The following is a 12,500-nucleotide window of genomic DNA, read 5'->3' on the forward strand; positions in this document are numbered from 1 at the left end:
TTCCTATTATTCTTTTCCATAGAAGAAATAACGCTAGGTAGGTACTTGGTAAACGTGGACATTTGTGCGAGACTCTGCCTCCAGCTTATTTTGTAACGAGGAAGTCCTTTGTTCAAAATTGTTTGAATATTTAACGGAATTTTTTGACTGTGCTAACCCCCTGGAGCAACACTTTCTCGTGCACTTCTGGAAGAGACGGAGTATTAGAATACCATTAAATATGAGAGTTAGCCTTTCCAATTTCAGAATTTTCTTAAATTTGATTCAGACCATGACAAGGGTCTTTGCAAATATGAATACAACTCTTAATGATGTAACTATATTGCTTTTCGTTTGTCTTTATTCAGCAAAACAAAAACTATAGCTACAATTATCCTCACATTCAAGATGACACGAGTTCCTTCACGCAGTTGGTATGGAAAAGCTCTCGATTTCTTGGCATGGGATGTGCTATTCGAAAGGGACTTCTTGCAAATGACGTGTTTGTAGTAGCTCTGTACAGTCCCCCCGGAAATGCTGGCGATGGAGTATCGACTAATGTGCTGAGACCGGGGGTACAGGATAAACCAAAGCCTGACGTGTATTCAAGCGTGTTTAAAAGAGGCAAAGTGGTCAGAGATAAATGGAACAACTATACTTGACGCAGTTTTGTTATTGCACGGTATATCATAAAATCCCAGCTGATTGGCTCGACTGGTAATTTTTCTGGGCAATATATTTCTGCTGTTAAGTGTTAAAAGGCCCGAAATTTTCATATTAACTTCTATATATGGTGTGTAACGATACACCTCACCGTTATATATATATATCGAACTTCTTTACTTTTAAATGTTAAATAAACTTGAAGTTTAGAGTTTGCTGCTACGCCCAACAAGAGAGGACATCGGCTACGGCAAAAGCTAAGGCTACTGTCACAGTAACAGCTCAAAACTGTAATGACGAAAAATAATCGTGCTGTACGATCGGCACGCATTTCATTGTTTACTTCTTTACCGTACTGTGAAAGAAACGACGTATAAAGACCACATTTCAGGCTGTGAGGAGGACTATGCAAATTTGTGACGTTTTCGTTGCCGTCGCCTTTGTCGTTGCTTAAACTCCCTAATAACACTTAGCGGCAACCGCTAAAAATAACGCGGAGAAAATCATGGTCACGTGGTCACTATTGTCGTTTGCATTTCACGTACATGATGCTGAATCTCTCTCTTATTTTTATCTTGCACATGTGAAGCACATGCGAGGATATAGGTGTCGTCAAGGTAACTAACACGATCAGCCAATAAAAAGTGAGCTTGCCCTTCACTGTAAGATACTTTTGTGCTGTAATTTAATTGTTTTCTACTATTGTACATAAATTAACATTTTTGTGCCTCAGTTTGACATTATCATGATTTGTTTTTCATGTCTACCTCAGTAGACACATTTAATCAATATTTTTTGGCCTCCGCCGCAACCAAGCAAGCATTATGTGTGATGTCCGCTGAAAAGTGCACCAAATTACGCGGGCATCACCTCCTCTATTGCTTCACATAATCCCAAGGTGCAAGCCCGCTTGAATTTCAGACGGAGACGATCAATTTTGTTTCGAATAAAATAAAGTGGTTCATCCCCTCTCCAAAACCCCGACGAAAACTGTGAGTTGTCAATTACTCTATCAAAAACGTAGTGACAGTCAGTTTGGAGTTAGCCGATGCGCACAAGGTAACAACCTGTTTGATACCAGCAGAAACTCTTAAACACAATTGGCTCACACCTGTAGCTTCACAAAGATGAAATTAAGATGTCAACTGTAATATCTACTTCTGAATTTAATATCTCGAATTTTCATGTGTAGATTGGTCGCAACGCTATGACAAAATGCTTTTACGGGGATTTTAGCACATAAAAATAGCTTTACAAAAACAACTCATCAGAACAGAGTATTGCCTTTGAGTAAGGATGTCATTTTCTAAATATAGCGTCACCTCTCATGGACACGCCAACAGGAGAACGATTTGTGAGCAAAATTGTTGTTTTAAGATGTTTATTCATTGGTTAAGTGCTCGTGTATATTTCATTTTTCATCGAGACTAACTTCCAGTTGCTGCGGCATTATGCCCAGAAGTCGATGTGTGGTGTCTGGTTTCGTCTTACTGTTGGTAACTTGGTTGTCAGCAACAGGAATTTATCATCTCTTTGGGCAGAAATTGGAATTGATGGTCTTTAAAAGATCGTTTAAAGTCCACAACAGCACTACTCCTTTAACAGTCAATTTCCCGAGTAACTACCATGCCACTGGAAGACTCTTCCTTCCTCACAGCGATATTGTGGAGCCGTTTGAGATATGGTTCACGAAAGACTTTAATCGCAGTCGGATCGATTATTATTACGGTACGTTATTCATAGAATATTAATTATTATTTATTGGTTTAACCATAGTTAGTAGACTAACTATGGTTTAACCAAAGCATAGCCTTCATAACAGGGACTTTAAGATCTACGACAAAGTCGTCAACGAGAATGCCACAAAACAATAGAATTTAACAGATTTAACAATTGTTCCATGAGCGAGCGTTGGATATGAGATGGCAAATAGCCTACGAAGCGCTTAGTGCCGAGTTGGCTATAACCAGTCTCATATCCAACAAGTGGAGTGCACTAATTGTTTTATTAAATTTTCATCACGTTCTGAACCCCTGGACACTTGGAAACTTACGGCAAATGTTATTGTTTTTTTTTTTATTTTACAAAACGACAGGATGATGCAGTAAGTTTATAAATTAGGTCATATACGGTATATGAGCTGATAACCGGGTTGAGAGAACCAATCAGAAAGCTAGAAACGCAATATCTAAGGACGAAAGTGCAGAACGCAATTTAGCACGTATTTTTGTGGTAATCTGCATCACAACGACATGAAATCACCAAATTTGAGGTTTTGGTGACAACGCGACCGTACAAATGTGGATCTTTTATTCTGAACTTTTACCCTGAAACCGCTCGTACCAATATATTTTTCGAATACTTCCGTTGTTTTGCAGATCACGGCACAGAACTGTCCTAAAATGAGTGCTGCACGACCATGTTTTCTCCTTTAGCTAATAATATACTTGTGTTGTGACAATGTCATTACCGTATAGGTCATCTTTTCTTACACTTTTTGTTCGTCAATCTCTCCACTGTAACTAAATCTTTCTCTTTATAAGGTACGGACAAAACTTATCAAAGAGCAGACCTTGGAAAGTATGGTGTGACATTTAAAGTCGTGCCAATGCACACAGAGAAAGATGGGAATTACATAGGATGCTGGAATCTCGAGGGACATAAAGGATGGCCCATTATACCTCAACCAATAGTACCAAATATGTCCTACTTCAAGGTGTGATAAAAGGAAATCTTATTTTTGTTTGATTACGGCATAAACTATTTCTTCGTACTTCCACGATTTCATAAATGCCAAAAAATGATTTTACATCTATAGCCTTTCACGTAAATATTGTACTTAGACATATTTCCAGTATCGCAAGGATCGAGACGCGTGCCAATTTTGGTAAGAGTTGCCAAGTGTCCTGTCTACCTTTGCGTCACTTTTTTGTCTTGCTGAGGTTTAATAGAAGATGCGCATGCGTGCCACCGATCCTTTCCACCATGTGCTCTGAGCTTACACCATGTTGTGATCAAGTTTCTTGCGGTTTACAAGAATTATACTCCGAGTTTCAAGTAAACATAAACAATTGAAATCCCTACGACTTATCCAATTTGAGTTTGCCTGTCATTCCTTGGAATCCTGGACATAACCGGTTTTTTTTCAAACCTCCACGTTCTAATGACAGAACAAACCTGTTACTAACCCACCCCCTCCAAGTCAATTTCACGCCTTGTCGTTGATAGTCAGCTGTAAAGCCAGTGCTGACCAATTTTCATTTTTCCACAGTACGCAGGGGAGGAAGTGTACATGGGCACGCCTGCCTCTAGGTGGGAATACCGCTACATGGTGTATGGCTTACTCAACGCTCACACTCTTCTTGTCAGTAAGCTCGACCCAATCCGTCCCGTGCGATATGAAATGAAAGGTTACGACAGCTTAATGGCGTCCTATTATGATAAATACGTGTTGGAGTACATCTCCTTTGAAGAGTGGAAACCAGACTTGGAAAAATTCGAGCTGCCGAAAGGTGAGTGGATTTTCAGTACGTGTCGCTTTGGTCAGGAGTTGAAAAAATTTTCTAGTTTTTATTCTTCCGACAGCTGGCGTTGTCTAAGGTATCAATTCTTTTGAAATGATATAGCCGCAAGAGGTTCGTGGTTGCTGCTTGCCGAAAGAGGAGGTTAAAAACATGGACAGTCAAAGAAAGTGTTTGCATCATATACTCAAGCACGTTTTGCGGGCCTATTTGCCTTCCACTTGAATCACGTGACTACATGAACGGCGGGCTGTCACATTCACGACTGCACCGAATCTGTAAGCGTCGTTTTCTTAAAATTAATCAAACGTTGAGAAATACTAAAACGTAATTTTTCGGGCTAGCATTAAGAGTGAAAACGAATTCTCATCATTCAGCGTTCAGGGGTCGGATGTTCGCAGGGCAGGGGACATTTTGGACACCGCCAAATGTCAAAGGGTTAGCTTTCAGTTAGCGTATCTAAACCCCTATTCTAACATTTTAGCGTTCGGTTATTGTAGTGATATCTGCTGTTGTTAGCTTCAGACACTCATTTTATAATGTTTGGCTCCTTGCATTCCGCAGAATACAAATGTCAGATGTTGTGACCCCGAGTTTATTGAGCCCGGCAAACTGGCCTGCTCCCAACTGGGTGGCTTCATAGGTTAGGGCGCGTTCGATTGACCGTATTCCAGAATAGGGATACACGGAATAGAAGTTAGAAATCCTTCGTTTTTGCGTAGATTCATATTAATATTGTTAAACATCTGCTAAAATGCTATTTTAAAAATAGCTTTATTATCATTGTTGCTGCAAAACGCCACACATAGTGTTTTTAATCACCACTCCACGTATTCTTATTCCGGAATACGGTCAATCGAGCGCGCCCTTAGTTGGTAGAGCATTGCACTGGCAAGAGGTTATGGGTTCGAATCCTGGTGGAGCCGCCTGAATTTTTTCGGGTAGGGTCGTACCTCTTCTTGAACACTATATTTCATTGGCTGTATAGTGTCGTACTTCCTACTGTTTTCTGTGCTAAATCCAAAGTTATCCTTATTCGTTCTATTGTTCTTTTGACCAATCCTGAAGCCAGTTCAATGAGGTAAGACACGACCCCAATTTTTCTGGTGTCTATAATCCAGCTAAGTGCCCTCAGAAACCCATAGGGGTTGAAACGTGGACGTGTAACGGGCGTTCACAGCTTCCGAATATTCAGTGCTAAGTACCATATTTGGAAACCCCTCGCTCCAGTTAATTTCGCGCGAGAACATTGGTGGTATTGCGTCACGGCGTTCTTGGGAACTGATTGGTTGAATGTTGCTCTCTTGTTGCTCCAAATATGGTACTTAGCAAATTGAATAGTCACGGAAGCTTGTTTCCTAGCACACTAGGGTCCGTTACACGTTTCAACTCTTATGGGTTTTCTGGTGCCCTTGGATCATTTCTCCATTACATTTATTGACCTTGTATAATTGCTAATTGCCAGATCAATGGTGTTATAACTGGTCGCACTCTCTGGACTCACATTTCATTTCCAACCCCATGGGTGAGTTCATGTCGCACGGAGAGGATATTGTGGAGGAGATGTATTCCATGTACAAACGACATCACGGGAAGATTTACAGCTCCAAACACGAACACGTCAAGAGGAAACACATTTTCCGACATAATATGAGGTGAAACATTTTCGTTCATGAAAAAAATTAGGTACTGTCGTAGCAGATGACTAGAAGACAAAGTCTGATCACTTCAGGACGTCTGATCACTTCAGGACTGCTTTAGTGACTTAGTTAATGAGAGGAAATAAGGAACTGAACAAACGTCAGTAGGCAGTAGGCATCTGCAAAACCTCAAACGACATGAGAGTTTTGTCAAGGATGAAAACGTCGTCACTCCAGAACAACTTTGCGCGATATTTTACTAACATGTGGGTCGCACGTGCAGGAGCCTGCGAACGCAGACGTATTTCCGGCGGTCGTTTCGCCGGAAATACGTCTGCGTTCGCAGGCTACACGTTGAGCAACACTTTTTTGTCCTCTTTTAAGCCAACAGTAGGGACTTTAACATCTACGTCGCGGTCGTGCTGCACGCATTTAAGCACATATTATTGCGGTACTCTTCACAACAACGTCGTGAAATCACTAAATTTGAGGTTTTGACTACAACACGAGCGTACAAATGTGAATCTTTCATTCTCTATTTGTACTCCGAAACCGCTTGTACCAATTTATTTTTAGGATACTTCGGCCACAAGGTAGGACGTGAACAAGATGAACTAATCGCGAAAGACATACGAAAGTGCAAGGTCATTTCGTTTTCGTCGAAGTCGCCGTCGTAGATCTTAATATTAATGTTTTGTAGCCGTTGTCGTTGTCATGATGCAAAACAACCAAATAATTGTGCTGTATGCAAGGCACGCATTTTAGTCCATTTGTTTTTACCGTAGCGTGCGACAAAAAAGACAAATCGGCAAAATAACGAGATTTAACGATTTGACAAGACAACCTTGAATCTTAAACTTAACAGTGAAACTACCCTTTCGCTACCTTAACTTCAAAACCGTTCGTGCCAATGCAGTTAAAGGACGCCCCAGCACCTGTTATTGAAGTAACGCCTCGTTTGTGAAGTAATGTTTTTGTTTCCGCCGTACCATAGGAAGTACTAGGGAGTTTAAGCAAAGACAACGGCTACAGCAAGAAAAACGTCACTGTTCCAAAATGTAACTTAGCGTTATCGTAAGTATTTCGAGATTATTCCGTGTTGTTCGATACGGGCCAAGTATCTTGTAACTGGATGAGTGTGAACGGTTTTAAAGTAAAATAGCAAATAAAGAGTTCACTGTTGTTAGCTCACGTTGTCACCAAAACCTAAAATTTGGTGATTTCACGTTGTTGTTTCATGAAGTACGGGAAAGAAATGCACGGAATGTTGTCGTAGATAAGGACAGCGGCAAGGGATGGAAACGGTTTTAAAATAAATACAAAATGAATGGTTCGTTGTTCTATGGTCGCCTTGTCGTCACAACCTAACGTTTGGTGATTTATCGTTGTTATTTTGTGGAGTAAGGTAGATAAATTCACCGAAATGCGAGCCGCACAATTAGTTTTTCTTTGTTAACCAATATTAGTCTTGCTTGGTGGCGTTGCTGAAACACCTTCTCGTCGGCAACCGTAAGCGTACTTTTAAAATTATTTGGCAGTGGTTTCGCTTGAATTTTTGAGCAAATCGACCCTATGACAGAAACGAAAGTAATCAGAACACATGTGAAAGCGTGAAGCCGAGGATAAAAAGAAGACGTTTCACGTTTACATCTAAACTACTTAAAACGCCGAAAAGCGCGTTCGGTCGTTTCGCAATTAATTTTTCTTAGGAACGTGACTGCATAAATTGTTGCTTTTATGGCACTTTGTAGCACGGGTATTTTTACAGGAAGCATTGTACTGACTCGTGTGTACTTCTGGTTCCAGATATATTAGGTCGATTAATCGGCAAAATTTGAACTACAAACTGGCTCCAAATCACCTGGTCGATCTTACAGATGAAGAATACGATGGTCACGCAGGTTGGTGAAGGACCTATAGCATTTGATTCGAAGTGCCGACGAGTGCCGCACGTGACCCATTGAAACGAGGAGTAACGAGGAATGAACGACTGGACTACGAGTGAAATACGAGCCAACTACGAGAGAAGGATGAAACCTCGTCGATATTCGCAACGAGCATCAGCACGAGCGACATACACAAACTCTGTCGTGTTTTAATCATGGTGTCTTTTATTAGGACAAAAGATAGTCATTTTCACAGAAGTGACCACTGAAAACCAGCCTTTAATTAAAAGCAAGGTGACAACACCACAAAACCACTGACACGAAACGGGGGCAATGACTGGCTCAGCGATACACTGGAATAAAGTAGAACAAAACAATGTTAGCAATATATTCTGAGGAGAAACAACTGTTGCTCATGGGGAAGTAACTTCTAATGACTAGCGTTTTGAAGCTGAGTGAATTCGATAGTTACTGAGATAAGAAATAAATTATTCAGTTATTCAAGATGGCGACATGGAAGTCAAAATAAGCCATCCCAAACTTCCCTTTTTCCAATAAAAAAGCTTTCTTTAAAACAAATTCATGAAGAATAAATTATAAACATTGTTTGATCCGGTTTAAAGTTGTGGTTTAGGAACTTAGGAATTTTATTTAAGTGTCTATTCCTTCTAGCGCTGGAGCATAGGTCATTTCCGAGGCTGCCTCCTCTTCAGAGCGAGTCTAAGTGCGAAGCTTTCCTTATGAAAATAAGTTTTCATTCATATGTAAAGTAGAACTAATTACCATCAGAAAAACTTCGCACTTACACTCGCTTTGAGGAGGAGGCAGACATGAACTCGGAAATGGCCTTTTGGGGAGACTGCATGTGAAGTGAAACAAACAATTAACGCAAGTCAAGTCAAATGTTGTGGGAGAATAGTAGGGTTAAGACGATGGTAAAAACTTTTATCAAAAAGTTTTAATACACATTATTTTACAGATCTTAGTGACGATAACAGTACAAACCACGAGGGAGGAGTCCATCTTGAGGAACAACACGAAGCTTACAGTAACATGAGTACTGTGCTGAAAACGATTGACGTGCCTGATGAATTAGATTGGAGGGATTACGGTGAGATGAGTAGATGATGACATCATTGTTACTGTCATTCATTTGGCTTTTCACGCTGAATACTGTACATTGAAGCCTAAATTTTTGTCAACTTGACAAGCATGTTAACTCAGTTTGGATTGGGTTTAGGTGCGGTGACCGCTGTACGAGGTCAGGGCATCTGCGGCTCATGTTACGCTTTGGGAGCTGTTGGGGCAGTGGAAGGAGCTTACTTTATGAAGGTATGAACGATTCGTCCTAAGTGCTGGATGGAGATCACGAAAGTGCTCTTCTGCCTTAACTGTGCACTTCTAATGCCACGTCACGTATCGCTATCATCAAAGTTCCATCCCTAAGTACTGATCATCTTAAAGTGACTTTTTCCTTTCTCAGACCGGTCGATTGCTTGAACTATCTGCACAGCAGATCATTGACTGCTCCTGGGGGTCTGGAAACCATGGCTGCAGAGGAGGCTGGTACAACAAGGCACTGAGTTGGATTTACTTGAACGGAGTGGCCGAGGCAAAGAATTATGGGCCGTATCTGGCGCAGGTAGGGAAATTGTTAAAGGACCAAATTTAAACGAAGACTTCGTTTTAAAAAAAATGGTTGTAAACGTTATCTACTAAGGATTGAGTTCTTTTGTTAGAGTGGTTTCCAATAGGCGAATCTTTGCTGACGTCATCTTTTTACATTTTGCATCATTAACATACGAGTTGACTGATAAAAGGGATCATGCTATTAATAAATCGACTTCAAAACTCAGTCAAATTTCCAATTTTAAGCCTTAAAACACGAGCGAGTTATTGGCCATCAAAAACCGATGAATTCGTGGGTAGCAAAGGCGCTAATGATAAGTTACAAAATGAGTTTAAACTTACGGCCATCCAGATCGAACAGCTTTTCATCTTGCCTCATAAAGTAGCTCTCGGGCCATATCTTAAAGCTGAATCCAATCCTTTATACAAACACCAAACTTTATAAAATAGGCTTTAGTATCGAGGATAAATGTACATTTTACAAATCTAACCCAGAAGGCTTTGTATCATTTGCTATATAGTTGCTCTCACTTAAGACCCTTTGGAGTAGCTTTGAACTGTTCTGGTTTTCATCTATGATTGAAAAGATATCCTGTACTTTGCCACATGTGGCGCTTAGCACTCTAACAAAGCCATGCCCCTTACTTAATTATCTCCTCCTTATTGCAAAGCTTTATATTTGGCACCGCAGAAGAATTCAAGTAATTCCAAATATTAATGGCTCTAGTGCTATGGCGCATTTAAAACACGAAACAGAACTTTACACAGGGCGTTATGGAAATAAAAACGAGACTTTGACAATTGGACGGGTCTTCGGAATTATTTAATTTAACGTAAGGGTAATTTCCTTTCTAGGGGGGATTAGTAGTCATTACAAGTTTTGTAAGTATGTAAGGGTAATTTCCTTTTTGAAGGTGGGGTGGGAGGGGAGGAATAGTAGTCAGTGTTAGTTTAGTAAGTTCTGTCTGCTGTTGACACTTTTATTTCTGGTAACGTTATCAGTGGCGTTGTCAGTTTTAATATTGTACGTAGTATGCACTGTAAATAATAATGCAATTTTAAAAGTAATCACTCAATCAATTAATTAATTAATTAATTAAAAAAAGGGCGCTAATGAGCCCATTGCCAGAACCTTTGTAAAATCTCAAATTTTCAAAGCGTCATTACTCAGAGATTATCTGGTAAATTGCGCTCAAAGTCTCAGAGGTAGCTCATTGTGAAATGCACTTTCGATATTCAGTACTTATGCTAATAAGGCAAAAAATGTAAACAAAGCTAAGTTCTAACACCCAGGTTTTTATTGTTGTACATTATTTTATTAATCTAGGAAGGCACGTGTGAAACGCTACGAATTAAAGAACGCATCAAGATTGACGCCTTCGCTTTTGTCCCTAAGTACAACAACAGCGCACTCAAGAGGGCCATTGCCAAATATGGACCAGCCTGTGTGTCAATCAACCAGCGGCCATTATCGTTGAAATTCTACAGTTGGGGTGTCTACGATAATCCTGAATGTGGTAAGCCTGAATTGTATTCTAGGCACTTTAATCGAGCCCCGAATCTCTTACTTTCATGTTTGAATAGTGGCTCGTGACAACCACGAAAGGTGCTTGGTTTTGTCCAGCAGTTAAATTCTTATATATAAACGTTCTTATGATGCAGACAACAGCTCTACACGGCACACCGTTCTTGTAGTCGGCTATGGAAAGGAAAAGGGAGTCCCTTACTGGCTCATTAAGAACTCCTGGTCGACTTCCTGGGGCGTTGACGGTTACATTAAACTTGCTTGGAGAGACAACATTTGTGGAGTGACAAAGAACCCTGTTGTAGCATTGTTTAAAGATATCAGCTTTCAATTTCCTGTCAAAGAGAAAATTGATTACGTCAATCCACTGGATCCTACGTCTCTGGGAAGAAAAGTTCATGCGCAACACAGACCGAGTTTCCATGGTAACATCAATGCTTCTCGTTTCCACGGAAACGCCCAAAAGTCAAGTGTGGATATTTCGACTGTTCAAAACAGTGAGGAGATAATTCGAAGGAAATTCAAACACAAAATAGCTTCAAGTAATTCTTTGCGAGGAAAGCAAAAAGAAGAAAAAATAGCTGGCGATAAAACTGCAGTACATTTTAAGTTACCAGAGCTTAAAGCAGAAAATGTAGTTGAAAACCCATTGAAAACGTTCGCGCCGCCACAAAAGCATACAAATAAAGTTACCAAACAGATGGAAATGGCAGATAAAGATGATTTGGTTAAACCATTTAATTCACAAATGAATGAGAATGAAAACTCTGACGACAAAACCTCTCAGTCATCGAATACAGAGAGAAATGATATTGAGACTCAGAACAAGGCGGAAGACGCCGACAAGATGGTCGAGGTAACAAACAGCAAGACCCCCGAATATTTTCAAAAGGGATTAATGATCAAAGGGTCAAGTGAACCCTCTGTGACTGATATATATGGAGCAGGAAGGGATTTAGCCTCCAACAGTCAAGTGACCGATGACATTCGACCTCATCGTAATTTTATTTACAGCAGCTCAGAAAAGGCACAAAATCCAGAAATATGGAACATGAAATCGGAGACAATTGACCCGGAATATTATTATCGCTCATATCCTTACAACTTGTACCAAACATATGCGGAAGAGTATGGCACACAGATTGGAACGGAGAGATTAAGTCGCCCTTATGATGAATATTTTGCAGAGGGAAATGATCTGAACCGGTGGCTACCCAACGGGAAAACTGCAGAGCTTGAGGCTACAAGGCCATTCGTGATAAAAAATAAAGAGGATAATCCGCTAGGACGTTTGCCGAAACAAAAGAACCGATTGAAGGTAACGGAGAAAGATTCCGCCCCTTCGGCATCGAACGTTGCACTAACAAAAGCAATAGGATTGAAAACAGAGGCAAAAGTGAAAACTTCACCTTTAACGAGATCGAGGAACAGGAAGTCCCCCAAAACAGCTAAATATTTAAGACACTATGCTGGAAAACTCCAAGACATTTATGATAAACTTGAGAAAGTAATTGCAGCTAGCCAAAAGAAAAAGAGACCAATTAGAAAGAATCACATCCTTAAAGGCTACTGAAAAGTCGGCCCAAGACTACCAGCTTCGTCTTTTCCACAAACGGTTATTCGGCTGATTTCGAAAGGAGAGGAAATTGCGCAGTTG

At 40.3% G+C, this 12,500-nt stretch overlaps 2 protein-coding genes and 1 long non-coding RNA gene across 4 annotated transcripts in view; 2 read left to right on the top strand and 1 right to left on the bottom strand.

Annotated features, from left to right (window-relative positions):
* Positions 1–1,332, top strand: part of LOC137977744 (Golgi-associated plant pathogenesis-related protein 1-like) — an 8,120-nt gene extending 6,788 nt beyond the window's left edge. For both annotated transcript variants that reach the window (XM_068825068.1, XM_068825069.1), the window contains exon 6: positions 348–1,332. In XM_068825068.1, coding sequence (XP_068681169.1) covers positions 348–641 — 294 coding nt within the window. In that variant the 3' untranslated portion in view covers positions 642–1,332. The remainder of the gene's footprint in view (positions 1–347) is intronic.
* Positions 1,333–1,793: 461 nt separating this feature from the next.
* LOC137977741 (uncharacterized) overlaps positions 1,794–12,500 on the top strand; it is a 12,555-nt gene continuing 1,848 nt past the window's right edge. The window contains exons 1-10 of the mRNA XM_068825065.1: positions 1,794–2,370; positions 3,186–3,358; positions 3,914–4,154; positions 5,629–5,818; positions 7,610–7,704; positions 8,669–8,800; positions 8,930–9,021; positions 9,173–9,331; positions 10,646–10,835; positions 10,981–12,500. The exon at positions 10,981–12,500 is cut by the window's right edge and continues 1,848 nt beyond it. Of these exons, the coding sequence (XP_068681166.1) occupies positions 2,094–2,370; positions 3,186–3,358; positions 3,914–4,154; positions 5,629–5,818; positions 7,610–7,704; positions 8,669–8,800; positions 8,930–9,021; positions 9,173–9,331; positions 10,646–10,835; positions 10,981–12,416 (2,985 nt within the window). The 5' untranslated portion in view covers positions 1,794–2,093 and the 3' untranslated portion in view covers positions 12,417–12,500. The remainder of the gene's footprint in view (positions 2,371–3,185; positions 3,359–3,913; positions 4,155–5,628; positions 5,819–7,609; positions 7,705–8,668; positions 8,801–8,929; positions 9,022–9,172; positions 9,332–10,645; positions 10,836–10,980) is intronic.
* LOC137977748 (uncharacterized) overlaps positions 7,732–12,500 on the bottom strand; it is a 26,968-nt gene continuing 22,199 nt past the window's right edge. The window contains exon 4 of the long non-coding RNA XR_011117875.1: positions 7,732–8,042. This is a non-coding gene — a long non-coding RNA (uncharacterized lncRNA). The remainder of the gene's footprint in view (positions 8,043–12,500) is intronic.

The sequence above is a fragment of the Montipora foliosa genome, chromosome 11, assembly GCF_036669935.1.
Source record: "Montipora foliosa isolate CH-2021 chromosome 11, ASM3666993v2, whole genome shotgun sequence".
NCBI lineage: Eukaryota > Metazoa > Cnidaria > Anthozoa > Scleractinia > Acroporidae > Montipora > Montipora foliosa.